The sequence below is a fragment of the Gopherus flavomarginatus genome, chromosome 3 (genome assembly GCF_025201925.1).
Source record: "Gopherus flavomarginatus isolate rGopFla2 chromosome 3, rGopFla2.mat.asm, whole genome shotgun sequence".
Taxonomy (NCBI): Eukaryota; Metazoa; Chordata; order Testudines; family Testudinidae; genus Gopherus; species Gopherus flavomarginatus.
The window spans coordinates 280,614,188-280,632,339 of record NC_066619.1 but is presented as its reverse complement, the minus strand read 5'-3'; the positions used below and the strand labels follow the sequence as shown (position 1 = coordinate 280,632,339).

Sequence of the window (18,152 nt, the reverse complement as noted above, 5' to 3'; positions counted from 1 at the left end):
TCCAGTGCCCTTTACCAGGATGCCCTAGTGTCCATATGTTTCTGTTGGACTAATACCAGGGATATTTGCTTTTTTCGATGGTACAGTCTGGGGTTTCTGAGCCAACAGTGAGCTGGCTCCAGGTGCAAGACCAGGGTTTTTGTGGTGCTGTTATGCCAGAATGTGTTGGGGGGCCTGGTTTTTCATAGATTCATTTTTCAGGTGGACTCATGCTAGCGAGTACCATTCTGGGGTTCCAGGCAAAAACTCCTCCCAAACTGGTTGGATCCAGGTGTCTGATATGAGTTTTGTGGCAGTCTAGTGCCAGGATATGTCACTGGATTTTTGTGGTGTAATTGCTGTAGCTATATGGGATCTATATAGAGAATATGATTTGGGGGTCCAGGGCCAAAAACTGGTTAGATCAAGTTTTTAGATACACCCTGAAACTCTCTCAATTTCCTTCTATATGTTTTAAAGATGACATAATCTTTCCCTGGCCAGTCTTTAAATTCAGAACTTATTTTGTTTCAGTCTAAGTATTAAGTTTCCTTCCATTTCTGTATAGTGAAGCTTTTAATAATGATGCCTGAAATTTAACAAACAGACCTTTAGCCACTCCCTTTGTCTTTTACCTTCTGCACTCACTAGAGTTATTCATCTATCGCTTCTTTGGTGAGAATGCATAATGGCGAGGCAAATCAAACACTGCTCAGATGGCAAACAAATAGATCATGATGGTAACTGCCAAACGAGTTCAGTAAGAAAACCACATGCATGCCTGGGACTCTAGAGAAGAACTGACAAGGTGCTTGTGTGTCCTGCTTTTTAAAGTGAAAGGGGCATTGTCACGTTGAAAACCACAGGTGTGTCCAAACATTTCGTATCTGCTGTTGTTACAAGCCTCACTCAAGATCATGTATGTTTCTATTTTATCCATTCTGTTTTGTGCATTTGATGGCACTTTTGTGTATTGTCAATTTCACCATTTCCCTATTAGTGAAGGGGAAACTGATTACCCAAATTGAATTATTGATTATTCAGAGCCATGTTTCTGCAGAAGTGAGGGTTTTTTTTCCCCCTCAAAAGCTTATGCCCAAATAAATCTGCTAGTCTTCAAGGTGCCACAGGACTCCTTGTTGTTTTTGTGGATACAGACTAACAGGGCTACCCCGATACTTGATTTCCCCAAAAGACCCTTAGAAACCTGAGCAGGAAAACAGTTTCTGTAACAACTCTTTTTTCAAAAGAGGAGACAATATCTCCGGAGCTGCTATTTAAGGGGGGGAGGGGGGCGCTATCAGAAAACGTCTTTTGTTTTAATGAGTTGGTTAAAAAGCATGCAGGTTGCCTGTGCTCCTTTAAGGAGTTTGCAAGAGTACTTAAGGTACTGGTGGGTTTGCTGATTGGCTCCTCTGCCGATCACTGAGGGCCGGTCCATGCAGTGGGGAAGGTGAGAAGGGCGGGTCCGTGGAACCACCGTTCATAAGAGCAGGTGGGGCTGCAAATCCCTTTTCGAGTCAATGGCAGGGGCGAGGGAGGGGTGGATCAGGGCCTGACGGGGAAGCGTGGAGGAGCACTAGGACCCAGGCGGGGTCTTGTCATTGTTGCTCTTCCCCTTTCAGCCCGCACTGCTTGGTGCACAAGGACTTTCAGTTTTGGCTGCGCTGCTGCTGCTTCTTTCAAAAAAAAAAAAAAAAGTCTTGAAGTGTCAGGAGCAGGATGGTGGAGATGGGGTGAGAGCCACGCAGCCATGGCAGCAGCGAAGCGGGTTTTCCACCTCCAGCCATGCGGTAAGGCGCAGGGACCCCAGCGGCAGCCAGGGAGGAGACCGGGGCGGCTAGTTCAGATCGCAACATGCAAGAGGGGGGTGTGTGTGCTGGCAGCTCCCAGGCGCGATGTGCAATGTTTGCTGTGGAGGGTTTTCCTGTAGTGCAATGAGATGGGCTCAGGGAGCAGCCTTTGCAAGAGCGTTTCGTTTTCATGTGCAGCTCGCTACTTCCCCCGCCCCCGATTTCCGCTCCCCCCAAATTGCCAAAAGAAAAAGTGTTAAGTTTTGACTGAGTTGCATCATTGTTTACAACCCTTTTGTTTATAAGCGAGTTGTGGTCCCATGCAAGGTAGAAGAGACCGGGTTTGCAAAATGGAGCTAATTTGACAGCAGTTGAGGCAATTTAAACAAAATCGGTGCAGATATGACCTGAAAATAAACAACCGCTTCCTTCAGAGGAGCAGGGGATAAATTAGCAGTTTAAACGTTTATGTTGTACTGTAGTGTTTACATAGGTTGTCATTGGGGAAAAATTAGCATCGGGTGTCTTTTTAACTAACTGTAGTGAGAGAAGTGAGTCTGGCTTCTCTTTAGAAAAGTAGTCCGCGTAAAAGTTGTAACATAACTTAATCAATTTAACCTGATTGCAAATGGTTGGAGTGTGTGCATGTGTTGGCAGAACCCCAGTAAATTTTTCTGACGGTGAGTTTTGGAAAGGCTGTTTGGAAACAAATCGCTGACATACTTTTAAATGCACTTCGAAATAAGGTTCTTTGTTACCAGATGGATGACAAATTTAATGTTGTGCAATTATTTTGTTTCTAAATGGATTTCAGTACTTCCTTGAAAAGCACTGTGACTGCTCTAATGTTGCTTTTTATGAAAAATTAAGTTGCATTGGATTTATAGCTGTTTCTCCATGAAAGTTCATTCTAGAATAAAAGGAACTGTTTAGTTCAGAGGTAGCAATAACATGATCTTGGAACTCTCAGGTGCCACAAGTACTCCTGTCTTGGAACAGGGACTCAAACTTTCCTGTTGATTTTTTGTTTTGGCGGAGTTCATGGTTTTTTCTCTTCAGTTCATTGGTGATCTTTGTGTACTGTACCTCGTTAAAAACTGCTTGACCTGCTTTGAACACCAATTTTCCAAAGAAATAATGTTTCCTCTCTCTCTACTTGTGAGCTCTGCTAAAAATCTTGCCATGGTAGTTTTGGGGGCCAGCCTGTGTTAAATGGGTGTTTTGTTGGCGTTCTGCTGTTATCCAGATAGATGATGTTGGTGCCAGAAGTGTGCACATGGACACTCTATCTGATGGCATTTGGATTTTTTCCGAGCTTTCATCCTCATCCTTGTAGATGACAGGAAAAGTTGCAGTGCTTGTTTGTATAGAAGTTTTCTATCTATCGTTAAGTCTTCCAGCTGAGATTTGAAATGTGTTTTAGCAGCCCACTAAACAGAGTGTTACTTTTCCACATAGTCTGCAGTTATGAAATTAAATGACTTTTACTGTACTCATGGCCTATGTTGTAGAGCTGAAGAAGGATGGTGCTAAAATACTTAAGCCTGTTCTATGCTACAACCTGCACCATTCCCACCAGCAGCGGTGGGCTTTGTAACTTAACTTCTATTGTAGACGGCCACCGCTATCTCTAACTTTTCTAGTCTCTGAGCCGCTTTTGTGAAGCTGCCATTTTGTGACAGTTACCTGCCATAGAAATATTTTCTTCTCCCTCACTCCAAAGATGGATGAGTTTGAAGTCCAGAATTGGCCAGTCAGTCCTTGACAGCTTAAAGGTCTGATGGCCTATGATTAAACACAGAAACACCAGCATTACACCAAAACTGTGTGTCTGGCTTTTTCCAGATAAATACAGCACTTATTTGTAGTGCTGATGGGTCAGGAGGCGTTGGCCTTTAAAATGGTGATGCCTTGGCTTATAGCAAAGCCATAGTAGATAAATTGAGGCTTTCATAAGTTATTAAACCAACTTTTTTTACACCGAATGAGGCTCACAATAAATAACTAGGCAACCTGGCTTTACAGGCAGAGGGGTCCAAAAGGAGTACTAATGAACTTTTCTAAAATCACTTTTGCTAAACCGTGGAATAAACAAAACACGTGATGCTTTTATTGGCGCTTCCTGGAGGTGATCGGCATGAGTAATGTGCTTAGCCCAGACTCATGTCAATGAGTTTACCTGACACTGTTATGTATTTGTGTGTGATTCTTTTTATAAAACCTCTCCCCCCCCACCCACAGTTTAATAGCACATGTGTGCTAAGTATGTATGGGACAAAAGCACTACACTGTGCTTCATAAATTTGAGATTTTAAAAAAAGATACACGTGACATTAACCTCCAGGGGTCTAGGGAGGTATTTGTGAAACCCAGTGAATTCCAGTAGTGTCCTGTCAGCTAATGCTCAGGGGTTATTCTCTGAACACCTGCAATGATGCCCTGCTGACCAAGAATCCCATGGATACAACCAATGTTTCTTTGAAGTTCTGCTTCCTTCTAGAATGTTTCACTTGCCATAAACATGCCCAATAGGGCAAACTGTTTAGGTATTTTTAATGACACATCACTTGAAACCAAATCATCCGCCCTCTAATTATATATATGTAAAACTACAATTAATTACACCATGAGAGGTGAACTATGTGCATGTGTACAGTATATCTGCAGTGATAACCGCATAGAAATAGTATGCTAAATCCACCCCACAGTGCCTCAGTTTCCCTATGTGTGAAAAGAGGCATTGATATTTGTGTCCTTTTATAAAGGGCTTTGTGATCTAAGGGTGAAAAGTGCTAGATGATGGTAGTGTTTTGCCTACTCTACTAATGCTAATTTGCATGTAGGCTTGCAGAAATCTACTGCATCTGTCATCTGCCTCTGTCGGAAGACAGGATACTGGGCTATATGGGTCATTGGTCTGACCCAATGTGGCCGTACTTATGTTCCTATGTACTGCCTGTATTTGAAAAGCAGATGCTTGATGGCTCTGTGCTGAGAGCTATTGCAGCAGGTGGTGAAGATTTAGCAGAGGGCAGTTTTTCAGCTTATAGCAGAATAGGTTTATTTATTGCAAGCAAGTCTGCTTTGTTAAAATATTCCTGCCCTGTGAACAGGACTGTAACCGTGGCACGGTGCGGTTCCGTATCTGTCAACTCTACTCAATCTGCAGCTAGAACAATGTCTTTTTCTAGCTTCTAGCCCTGTAACCTCACTCGGTGTTCTGGGAGTCAAGCTGTATTCTTTCCTTCTTTCTCATCATCATCTGTAACAGAGGTCCTGCAGACTACACTGTACTGACAAACACCAGTGCAACCCCATTGTCATCAAATTAAGCCGAGTGCCACCTGTGCAAATCCATTCCTTTCAGTGGGGTTTGTTGAGACGTAACTAATTTTGAGTAGGTAAACAATCCTGTGGACAGGACACAAAAGGGATTGGAATCCAGTTCCCTCTCCCGTGGTGAGGCTGACTCTTCAGGGCTAATAGAGTGTGTGTGTGTGTGTGTGTGTGTGTGTGTGTGTGTGTGTGTGTGTGTGTTTTTAAAGGCAAAAAACACTGAAAGCTGACTTCACCCATTGAAGTACATGAGAAAACTTTTGCTCACATATGGACAACTAAGAAGTGTCTGTTACACAAGCAACTGTCAAGCAGGCATCCCACTTTAAGGACTTTTTTTACACTAAATAACTTGCCTGTTATGGTTCCTAGACATACTTTGGTGTGATGTGTCTTACTGTGGCAGAGATTGGTGTGGGGTAAATTAGAGAGAGCCTTAGCCTGCTGTCTCATAGCATGGGTACGGGAACCAACTTAGAGAAGGTTACAGACGATGCCAGCGGCAGCAGGGTGAACGAGTATTAAAATGTTTTGTCGCAGAGTGGAGTTAGCTCCCTCAGAGCTGAAACTTGCTTTCCATTATAATCTGATTTTTGAAATAACTCCTCTCCCTACCCTGCACCGACTGTCCCTAAGCTAGTCGAGTGTTGTATCCTGCAGATTTTCACACATCCCATATCATCTCACTGTCAAATCTTTCAGAGGAACTTGGGGGTCATGGGGGAGGAATCAGAAAAGGTTTTTTTTAAAAGAGACCCTGCATACTGAGTAAAAATAGGGAGCTTCCCATTGTATTTGAGAATGGTGCTTTAGGACTGTGTACTCTAGCACCAGTTCTGATGCCTGCAATTCAAGAAGGATGTTGATAAATCGGGGACGATTCAGAGAAGAGCCATGAGCATGATGGAATGAATTAGAAAACCTGCCTTAATGTGATAGACTCAAGGAGCTCAATCTACTTAGTTTTAAGAAAGAGAAGGTTCGGGGTGATTTGAAGGAGATGAGCTGGGGTCCATTAATGAGGGCTATAAAGTAAGGCAGTAGAAGGATGCCTGGGGATTACCAGGATTTCCTTGCACTTCCCTTCCCCCTGAGGCCAGGGAGGAAATGGGGCCAGGAAGCTCTCTGGACCAGGCCAGGGAGCAGTGAGGAACTGGGGGGGATGCTGGTCATCTGCTTCCACAGAAGGACTTTGGTGCTAACAACTCAGAAGACTCTGTAAGTTAGGGACTAATGTTTTGTCCCCCGCCCCCACAGTTAGGGCAATCCATCACTGTTTGGTGTCTTTTGGAACCAGGGTCTCTAAGACAGGCGCTACCTACTATTTAGCTTGGGTGGCAAGACGCACCCTTGAGTGAAAGTGGCAGGAAGGCTATTGTTTTCCTCCCGCCCTTTCGTTTTCTTTCTTTACCCTGTCACCCTTGGGTCGCACTCTGGCTGCTGCTTGTAACGTGTGTTTATTGAGGAATAATTAAAATCATGTTAACATTCAGAAATGTAAAATGACCAACTGACTTCATTTTGGACTGAGCCAGAGGCTAGTGGTGGGGAGGGTGTGGATCACAGTGTGGTAGGAATGAGTGTTGAAATGGGGCGGGACAGGATTCGGAGCAGGGTCTATGGACCTGGGGACCTGGACGGAACAAGGAGTAATGGTCTCAAGTTGCAGTGGGGGAGGTTTAGGTTGGATATTAAGAAAAAAAATTTCACTAGGAGGGTGATGAAGCACTGGAATGGGTTACCTAAGGAGGTAGTGGAATCTCCTTCCTTAAAGCTTTTTAAGGTCAGGCTTGACAAAGCCCTGGCTGGGATGATTTAGTTGGGAATTGGCCCTGCTTTGAGCAGGGGGTTGTACTGGATAACCTCCTGAGGTCCCTTCCAACCCTGATATTCTACGATGGGGAGATGCACAAAGGTGTGGCTTGGGGACTTGCTCCTTGTCTCTTAATAAGGGGGCGGGAGGCTGAGGGAGGCGTGACAGGAGATGGTAGCTAAACTATAGCGGTTGGTAGGGCACACACAGTATTGTTTGGATTGTGAGCTGCCAAGTTATCCCCACTGTATATGCATGGGGGAGGTGGGAGAGAGGGAGTCTCCTCTCCATCCCTCGAGAAGCCGCCGTAGTCTGGCTGCTTGTACTCTGGCGTAGCTGGCGACAACTGCAGTACTGCGGGTGGTTTTCTCTTCTCTGCACTGGAGAAGACCCCCCCCCCCCGCCCCTCCCCCCGCCAGCGTGTTGGGAGGCGCAGAGATGACCCCTGTTGTAGTGGGGTCATGTAGCAGTGCCATACTCTGCAAGTAGTTCCATTTTAAAGGGTGCATGTTTATTCCTGGTCTTCCCTTTATGATCTCTGCTATCCCAGATGCTGCACTCATCTCTCTCCTTCCTTACCTCTCCTTGAGGTTAATTGAGCCCCAGGGTTTAACATGCATGTGTAACACAACAAACGTGCACAGTCCATTCCAGTGGGAACGGATGGGTTTTTTATGGGGGGGGAGGGGCTATTTTATGCTTATGGTACACAACAAACATACGGGTTGAGCTGTTCCTGAAAACGACTGTAGTACTGAGAATGCTGCTTGAATATATTACCCTGGCTTATCAGTCCAGTGCAGAGCTAGATTTGAGGCTTTTCCTGTGCAGTCTCTTTGCATTTGCATGGTGTTGAAACGTAGGCTAGAAAAGCAGCATTTCCAGATACTTTACAGTGCTGTGTATCAGCATGCAGGGTGTTTTTTGTTCTGTTTTATATTATTTCCCTCCAGAGAACTGTACCTGACAGCTAAAGGTTGCTAGATTGCTTATGGTTTGTACTGGTAGGATATGCAATTATTCCATGCCCCATCAGTTATTCCAGACCCTACACTCTGCTCTTCAGTTTCCTTTCTTAACCTGAATTAACCCCCCTCCATTTCTTTCTACCCTCCTCCTGAATAGCCACTCAGGAGTTCAATCTTAACTCTGACCACGTTTATTGGTTACATGCTCATGCATTTTCACAGAGAGCTACCCCGATGGTGGTTGACAGGGCTGGGGGACTGGGAGGAGAGGTTTTGGGGTTGGGGAGGGGGACTGTATAAGTGGCCTGGGTTGTGGGGAAGCCCAGTGATTTTGCTGTGGCACACATTGGTGCCAGCTGGCAAAGGGTTCGCTACTCTGCCTGAGCAACTCCTAACCGGCCTGACAAACTCACTGCACCTAATGCCGCTTTCATAGTATTTATCACTCAGTGGTGTCTTGCAAGCCTGACAAGCAAATGAAAGCTTGTATCACGCTGGTCATTGATACCTTTGTGACACGTATGTACTGAGGATATTTTTAAAAGTTATGTAGATCTACTGGAATTATGTTTTTAAAGCCTGTAATCAGGTAGAGCTGACAAACCGGTTTCTTCCAGACAGGAGATAAGACCTGTGTCTATCAAATGTAAATTACGCATTGTAAGCTACATCTGCATATGGCATAAACAGGGGGATGGGAAGACACCTGAGACAGCAAGGGGCTGTCCTCTCCCAGGGGTGCAAAGACCATGAACTTTGGGGTAGAAGAGGAAAGCAAAAGGACACCTGGTTTATCCTTCACCGAGGAAGCAAAACGGACCGTGCTCGTTGCGTTCGTGAAAGCTGGGTCCTGGCCAAGAGGGCTAGTGATGCTGCGCGGATGCTTTAGGTGAGAAACTGCTTTAGACAAGGGCTTAACTTGCACAGGCTGTTTAGGTTTTTGTTTTATTTGTGACCAGTGGCTGTTATCCTTGCTCGCTATCTCTTCAATCTTTACCTTTGTCAGTGAATGCCGTATCTGTTTACGCTATAAGCAGCTTACAGTGCTGTGATGTTATATTGGAGCTGATACTCAGTTGAATCAAACAAGCTGGGGTGTGTATTGTCTCTGGGGACAGCTTACCTGGTAATTACTGAGAGTGTGTGGTGATGGGCTGGACCCTACAGGGGGAGGTTTCTGAATTGTTTGGGGCCTGGGCTGCACCCGGTGTGAACTTGCAAGGCAAAGAAGGAGCTAGCAGAGCCCTGAGGAGATTGCGTGGGTGGCTAACAGACCGGGCGTGTCAGGGAGCTGACACACAGTTTAGTACAAGCAAGTCACGTTCTTGCCTGGGGAGGAGGGTACAATGATGACTCTCAGTCCTGGACACCCCAAGACAGCGTCACACCTGCTCGGAGGTATTGGTACTTGAAGGTTTCCCCCGTACTGCTGGCTAATGCGCTGGGAAGCAGAGCATTCCTGCACCGAGCACCAGCCCTTGGTTGGCTCCTGACCGAGCTGGTGTTCGGGTGCAGCGGAGAACCAAGGCGTTGGCATTGGAGGAGTCCTACAAGGGTCAATGCCTTTGTGCAGCCACATCAAGCTTTCCCACACAACCCAGGCCTCTGCTCTCCCCTACATCTTCTCCCACGTTCAAACCTCGTCTGCCTCCCTCAGCCCCATGTGCATCCCCGCTAAACCATTTAATCCTTCCTTGGCCTTGCTATCTCCAGCTGTTCCTTGGGTGCCTTCAGAGTCCCCTGCTGTACCCCGGCTACTTAGCTTGGCCCAGTAGAACGCAGCAGGGGAGTCAGGAAAAACAAAATCTCGGCCAAAAAAAGGGCAAAAAAATTGTAGACTGTCTGTATGTTTTTGTCTGTAGCTGAAATATCAGGCTGGCAGTGTTGGAAATGAGAAATACCTGATAGACCTGAGCAGTACGGAAAAGGATAAATGGACACAAATCAGATATTAGGAATGGCAATATACAAAAACCTGTAGGAGAACACTTCAACCTTCCTGGCCACACTATAGCAGACCTTAAGGTGGCCATCCTGCAGCAAAAAACTTCAGGACCAGACTTCAAAGAGAAACTGCTGAGCTTCAGTTCATCTGCAAATTTGACACTATCAGCTCAGGATTAAAAACAAAGACTGTCAATGGCTTGCCAACTACAAAACCAGTTTCTCCTCCCTTGGTTTTCACACCTCAACTGCCAGAACAGGGCCTCGTCCTCCCTGATTGAACTAACCTCATTATCTCTAGCTTGCCTGCATATATATACCTGCCCCTGGAAATTTCCACTACATGCATCTGAGGAAGTGGGTATTCACCCACGAAAGCTCATGCTCCAAAACGTCTGTTAGTCTATAAGGTGCCACAGGATTCTTTGCTGCTTTTACAGATCCAGACTAACACGGCTACCCCTCTGATACTGGGCAGTACTGTTGGTTAATCTTGTTTACAAAAAAAAATAATTTTGTATTTGTTCATTTACATGTGGTATAGTGCCCAGGAAGGACCTGTACAGGAGGGACTTGCATGTGGGTCGCCGGGGTCTGTGGCTTTCACTTGAACCTGGAGTTGGTTTCAGAAGTGCGGCTGCCTCTAGGTAAACAGCCAGTGCAAAAGCAAGCCTGACTAGAGAAGACGTGTATTCTCTTCCTGTCTCTCTACAGCAGATCTCTAGTAGTTCTGGAGGATCTGGTCCTAGAGTGAAATCTCGAACAAACCCTGACTTCTGTTGAGACACAAATACTAAATACCCCCAACTACAGTATGTGGCCCCATTGTTTCATTATCTGAGCACCTGCTAACAGAATTAATCCTGAGCTAGAAACAAATCTAAATTAAATATTTTTTGCAAAATTGTTTCTCAGTGGTAAACAGCCTTTGACTATATGAAATGAATTTTAGTTATCATAGGACATTTCCTAATGGACATCACAAAATTCTGTCTTAACTGTACTCTCTGTCCATTAACCCCCTGTGTACTGTCAATAGCCTCTCTGCATCCAAGAGTTTCTGATTTGTTTGAGTTTGTGTATTCATATAACTGTATGTATTGCTTTCTATGCATAAGAAGGCTAGACTCCTTGCAGCAATTTACTAGAAGACTGTAGGTTACAAAACATCAGGCAAAGAACACAGTTAGATACAGTGGCTGTGGCTTTAAGAGATCTCTGCTCGATCTACCTTTTGGCAGCAGTTTTTCCTCCTTTTCCTACATCTTCACATCCTTTTATTGTCATCTTTGTACTTCTGTCTGTAAGGTACAGTAGCTCCTCACTTCAGTTGGTGCCTGAATGCTACCAGGTTTCTTAAGGAGGAGCACTAGCTTTCTCGATATGGTATTCATCAAAAAGCATTAGCTCGGAAGTGCAGGGTCACTTTAATTGAATTGTTCTATTTTTCCAGAAGCAAATAGCTCTGAGAGACAGTAAACCTCAGTGGCTGCAGGAGAGAGATTCCAAGTTTAGGATAGCTGAACCAGCCATCGAATGTAGATTGCTTTGACTTAATTAGCTACTGGATCTCCAGTATCTTCATTCCCTAGTTGTTTTACTTCTGCAAACAGTAATCTCTCTGAAAGCCGAAGTGGAGTATATACCTCTGGAATCGAATGGGTCATCCTTTCACTCCACCCATGTGCTACACTCCAATTGGAAGTGAGGGAGAAAGATGGACTGGATTCATTAATATTGGAGCCACTGAGGAACCACAGGCCATTGCCTCTCGTGCCACCTGAACATAAGTGGCATTAGGAAACAAGTGTTCAAGCTTATTGAAAGCTTTAGGGAAAGCAACAAACAAGATCTAAAGCTGTTTGCAATTTAGCAGCATCTTTCATTAAAGTAGTAGTGCAGGTAAGTTAGTCTAAAAAAATCGTAGCTTACATAGAGGCACTGTTGTTGCTGGGTGATGGATTTAACCAGGAAATTTTAGAAATCAAGTAATCTGTCTGGTCGATTAAAAAGCTAAGTAAGACAATACTTCTTGTGTTTCCATGGGTTTTGCTGCTTGGTAATGAAATCTGTTGCTTGTTTCTCGTATTCTAGATGCCTGTGTGTTTAGGGATGCAGAATACCTTTTTTGATTCTAATTAGACATCAGTTTACTGTATGTATCCAGAAAACAGTTACAGAAATTGCATGGGGAGATACGAGCAAGGAGATATGTTCTGTCTTTTTAAAAAACTAGTATGCTAAAACATTGTAACAATCTGTCCTTTACATATTGCGAAATGTAAAAAAAAAAAAAGAAAATATATAATTTTCATATATCTGTCTAAGATGAGATGCTGGTACAACATCCCTGCTACGGTGGCCATGTAACTGATCTTGATGAACTTAAATAAATTAACAGACCAGGAATGAATATTGTTAGTCTAATGACATTCCTTTACCTGAATATCAGGCGTCCTTCTCTTTCCACTATATTTTGGTTGTTTTTGCTGCTGCTTCATGGAGGTTCATGGTATGTCAGGATATAGAAATTCTGCTGTATGGCTTGGTTTTGTTTGTTAGCCTGCCTAGTTTGTTGGTTACTATTAATTTTCCCATTTCTCTGGTTTGTAATTTTTTTTTTTAATGTGCTGAGGCTGTCTTGTTTGCTTCCATAGGCTACTTTCACTTTTATGGGCAAGGAGAAATTCTGCCTTTCCACATGCTGTAATATTTGTCTTTTTTTTTTTTTTTTGTTCTGAAGCAGGGCTGAAGGTACTTTGGTCAGCTAGTCGGGTGATTCTGTCAGCACTTAGCAATGCTGCTCTAGTTTTGATCCTTTCAGTGTTTCCGTTATAAAACTTGTTTTATGTGGGCTACAGACTGGTCACTTTGAGTTCAGTGTGAATTTTAGTTGGCCACAGCTTCAGACCAGATGGGTTTTTTTTTGGCTTGCAGAATATAAGTTGCAATAAAATTTGTCCAGCCACAGTTCGAGATGGAAACGCCTTTTGGTATTCATCTCCCTTTTTTTGTTTTGGCTTTTTGTTTTTCTTAAAATAAAAACCTTTAATTATGAGTATTTCTTATTAACACATTATGTGGGCTCAGACACACACCAAAAATCTTACTACCTTGGGTGACTGTTGTTTTACAAACTCTTCTATTCCGAGTGTCCAAGATGGGGACTTCAAGGCCCATATTTTATTTAAAATTAAATCAGACAACAGTTTTAGCTGTCTTGCACCACTGTTTTCACAATACTCATAAATACAAAAGGAGAGTTATACAGAATGACTTCACGGAGACTGTCTCTGAGATTTGACTCATACCGGATTGTTTGGAGCTGGTAAGCACTTGCACTGGGTCCTGCATAGTAACAGTAGTGCACTCTGCCCATGGTGGTCTCTAATGTGAAAAAAGGCCTGTTGATAAAATGCCAGCATGCAATGACAAAACTGTATAGAATACTGCCAGAAGTTGGATATTATACTTGAAGGACCCAAAATGCCCAAACAAAGTCAGTTTTTTTTTTTCCTCCATAAAGTTAAAATACCATTACGAGATTGATAGGCCTCTGTAAGTACAGTCACTGGATGAAAGAGGGACTTTCAGTGGCACCGTGCTCCTAAGTCACTTAAGTACTGTTGGAAATTCCACCTGAAGTGAAGAGCCTTAACTTGGAGAACGCCTGGGTCTTGTCAGATTGTTGTATCTCTGATGATTGGGTTTTTCCCACCCTTCACATGTAGCATTGTCTGGAATTCAAGCCGCAGATCCCAGTAGACCGTGACTATGTTTTGAGGATCTAATGAAATGGTACTGGATAGCAGCACTTTCTTTTCCTTTCATTCCGAGGAAAGTAAATGGGCCAAAGCTTTTATCTGTGCGTCAGCCAAATCCTGAGTGGTCGTTGTTCCCTGGCTCCTCTTCTTTTTCCTGATCAGCTAATAAAAGCACCTATTGTGTGTAAACCCCATGCAGTTGTGCTGGACTGTAACTGTTGTAAGAAGTGCAGGAAGTGTGGCAGTGCCATAGTTCCTCTTGCTATGGTGGGACCCGTCACTCCTACGTGACACCTGTAGAGGAATGCTGGCCAAGAGTGAATTTGTATTTATTTTTTTTTAAAAGAAAAGAGTAGAAAGTATTCTGCTAATTAAGCAGCTGCACAGATCTGATTCTAAAAAGGGAGTAGTTTTGTAATCACCTCTGGGAGGCACCCTTGCATATTGAGCTGTCCAGTGGGTTAACTTGATGACTCAGCTTGGGCAGTCTGGTGCTTTTGGAGAAAATCTATCAACACAGCCTTTTTGCTTTGTTCTGAAGGCTGGGGTAGCACTGTCATTACTACAGACAGTGACCTTTTGTTAAGTGGTTTTATTACTACTAAGGGGGCAGTCTAGCAAAAAAACTCTACAAGGAACAGTAAGGAGAATGCTTTGATACCAGACAAGACTGATCCCCGTGTTTGTGTGTGGATGCATGTTTGCTTGTGATTGCACAGTTTGTGAGGAGGTTGCCTGATGCATTATTTCAATATGTTTTTTCTCTCCACAGCCAGCAGTTGTGAAAATCAGATCTCCCCCTCCCACTGCCCCACTCCTATGGGTTAGGATTTCCCCCTTACTAGAAGAGTGTCCACAATTGATTAAGATTTAAGAACAGCCTTTTTCTTCTTGCAGTGGAAATGGGGGATTTTAAAAAGAACACTGAACATACGCTTTGAATAGAATCCCCAGTCTAATAGTTAATGTCCAATAGGCTGTAAAAACAAACAAACAAACAAACAAAAAAACTTTTCCCCTGTATTCATGTGGTAGACTTTGGGTCAAGGATGTAACTGTGATACACGATGATTATGGTTATGGGCACTGCTTTTGTAGTGCACTTTCTGGGCTAGCCTGTGAAATTGGAGCGGATTGTGCTGAGACTCACTGAAACCTCAGAAGCTGTTTAGATCTTTCTAGTTATAGGTGTAGGAGGTCTCTCCTGCAAATGCTGGATGTAGGTGCATTCTGTATTGGGTGGGTTCACTATGAGATTGGAGCCCATTAAGAACAATGAGGAGTATTTTACATTAAGGGGGGAAAAACCCCTAAGGAAAAGGCTAGAGAACATATTAAATGTATGTAGTTATGGCTGCCCAGGTATTCTATTTAAAAGTGCCCAAGATTTATTGAAATGTCTGTTTGGTTTTCAGTAATAGGCCCAGTTCTTGCCATGGCCCCATCACTTTTTACCTGCCAAAAGGGTGAGGGGAGGGAGAGAGGTGTTGTGGGGGTGTGGCCTCAGGGAAAAGGGGTGGTACAAGGGCGTGGCCATGGTTCAGGTGCTGTTGGCCCCCTCACTTTCAGGGAGCTTCCATTGTCCCTGAGTGTACATGAACACTGCTCTGGGCAGGACTCATGGGGGGAGGGCTAAGGTGGCTTTCCATTCCTCTCCTCAACCTTTGTGTGCTCCTTATTCTAGGGAAGGGAGCTGTGCTGGCCCTAGGTGCAAGTTAAAAAAGCTTAAGGAGTGCCCTTCACTTGTATCTGGCAGCCTGTGGTTCCAAGAGGCCGTTGATTCAGAGGCAAGTGAAAGATGCACGTAAATCCAAACACATCTATGATTCACAGAAGGATCAAATGCTGTAATTACTTGTCATGTTGGATTGGGCTATTCTAAAATCAAAGTTCTTTTTGGTCCATGCTTTGGCTGTCACTTAATTGGTAAATGTAAATACACTCCCGGCTTTAAAATAAGGCTAAGATGCCTATACTACCTTGTATATAAATCGCACTATGCAACTCTTTCATAGAATTATAAGACTGGAAAGGGACTTTGAGAGACCATCTGGTCCAGTTCGTTGCCCTTGAGACAAGACTAAGGGTATATCTATGCTTACCGGGGATCAACGCTGCAGTGATCGATCCACTGGAGGTCGATTTAGCAGGTCTATCAAAGACCCGTTAAACTGACCACAGATCGCTTTCCCGTTAACTCTCGTTCCACCGGAACGAGAAGCGTAAGGTAAGTTGATGGTGGCTCCCATTGGCCCAGCACGGTGTAGGCATCGCAATAAGTCAACATAAGCTACATCAAGTCTATCTACGTTATTCATGTAGCTGGAGTTGCATAATCTATGTCAACATAACCCTGTAACGTAGACCTGCCCTAAGTATTATCTAGACCCCCCCTGGCAGGTGATTTTTTATTTCATTTCATTTTATTTTATTTTATTTATTTTACTTGCTCTTAATTTTTTCCAATAACGCGATTCTACAACCTCCCTAGGCAATTTATTCCAGTGTTTAACCACCCTGACAGTTAGGAAGTTGTTCCGAATGTCCAACCTAAACCTCCCTTGCTGCAGTTTAAGCCCATTGCTTCTTGTCCTAGCCTAAGAGGTTAACGAGAACAATTTTTTCTCCCTCCTCCGTATAACAAAATAATCTCAAAACACTTTCCAGAATTAACGGGCAGATGCTATTTGCATCTGCGTACGGATCACTCACTGAAATGAGCCACCTCTGAAATAGAACACCTAACGAGTAGGTACCATGTTACTATCACGGGAATGATGTTGCTAATGAGATGATGTAATGTTATTTTAGGAGTGGGGTGGAAACTACCATCCTAATGCATGCTGGAAGCCTCCTTGCATGCCAAGTAGGAGCATGTGTTTTCTAGAAGCCTGAACAGACTCAGTGAGTTGCGTCAATACATTTCTCCTACTAAATGTATTGCAGCTGATGAACAATGCACAGCACCAAACTGTTTAGGACACAAAATGAAGACCAGACTATCCAGTTGAAACTGCACGAGGAATTTGGGTAGGTAGAATGTACTGTTTCAAAGAATGCCATAAGGTATTTGAGGAGCAGCAGGGATCAGGAATGCTGTTTCGTCTCTCTTCTAAAAGACTGCACCTCCATCAGCACATCACCCTCTCACAACATATTGTGGTTCGATACTGACTTGAGTCCTGTCTTTGCTGACAGAAGGTTGGCTTTTAGGACAGGATAACTAATGCACATGAGAACTTGCTGCAAAAACACAGTGGAGACAAAGCAGTTCAGTTTTACCGCAAGATGAGGTCCAGCAGGAAGTAGAGTGTTGACCTCGCCTGTGACTTCTTAGTAAACAAGTGCCTTGTCCCCAGTGATTTTTAGCAAGTGGTAATTGTCCCATGTTTGTTGTCGCATAGTGTTTAAAACAATAACAACAACAACAACAAAAAAACCTCTTGTCAGTGAAGAGACAGTCTCAGAGGAAGAGTCCTACCTCTGAGTGATTAACACAGCTTATGGTAGTACCTGAGTGTTTCTTGGAGGGCTCCCATCCAAGTACTAACCAAGCCCAACTCTTAATTTGTGAGGAATGAGGAAGTGTAATATGAGAGAGCTGCCCAATTTTGAAATCTGGTATTGCTTGTTGCTGGTGTGTGTGTGTGTGTGTGACTTGTGTTTGTCAATCATTTTAGTTGTAAGGTAACTATGTACATTAGAATGCAAGACTTGTAGGATTTTGTCTTTGTACCTAAGTATAGCCTGTGAATTTTTGGACAATTTTTGTGGATATTGTAGAATGTATATATGTAGTTATCTCTACAGAGACGGAAATGCATACATATATTTAGAGAGATGTATGTTATAGACAGATATTGTTGGTAGTGTGTTGCCTGTCTACAGATGCAGAGGATGTAGTCCTTGCACCAGTGGTTCACAATCTAAATCAGATGCACATTATAGTCAAATATATAAGATACATGAGCTGTGTTGACAGTTTGAGTGGCGCAGTATTTTAAGGTAAACTGTAGTTTTGAAATATTTCTTAGACATTAACTGTTGCTGACTCAAGAAATCAGCAAAAATGAATCATAGGACTGGAACGGACCTCGAGGTCCCCTAGTCCGGTCCCCTGCACTCATGGCGGGACTAAGTATTATCTAGACCATCCCTGACAGGTGTCTCTCCAACCTGCTCTTAACTTCAGTGATGGAAATTCCACAACCTCCCTAGGCAACTTATTCCAGTGCTTAACCACCCTGACAGTTAGCAAGATTTTCCTAATGTCCAACCTAAACCTCCCTTGCTGCAGGTTGCGGCAAGTATTTTCAGTACAGGATAGTGCTCTGATGCTGGTCAAGAGCCTGAAAATAGTGTTTCACCGACATGTATCCAGCCTCTCTTGCACTGAAGTAAACAGTGCTACTGTGCTGTTACCATGTTGACCCAAGTAGTTAGCCAGTGTTTGGGGTCTTGCAGATTGTTTCCATTTAGGTGGAGAAATTGATAGTCAGGTATTTTGTGTGTACACATCCTTGGTAAATAAGTAGGAATTATTAGTCCTGTTTTC

The 18,152-nt window shown here is 43.7% G+C and overlaps 1 protein-coding gene across 6 annotated transcripts in view; it reads left to right on the top strand.

The window, feature by feature from the left end:
* Positions 1-1,437: 1,437 nt before the first annotated feature.
* SLC4A11 (solute carrier family 4 member 11) overlaps positions 1,438-18,152 on the top strand; it is a 177,604-nt gene continuing 160,889 nt past the window's right edge. For 3 of the 6 annotated variants that reach the window (XM_050943354.1, XM_050943356.1, XM_050943353.1), the window contains exon 1: positions 1,439-1,772. In XM_050943354.1, coding sequence (XP_050799311.1) covers positions 1,733-1,772 — 40 coding nt within the window. In that variant the 5' untranslated portion in view covers positions 1,439-1,732. Of the gene's footprint in view, positions 1,773-11,345; positions 11,736-18,152 lie in introns of those variants that run through there. The other 3 variants (XR_007773012.1, XM_050943352.1, XM_050943355.1) reach the window with 2 other exon arrangements.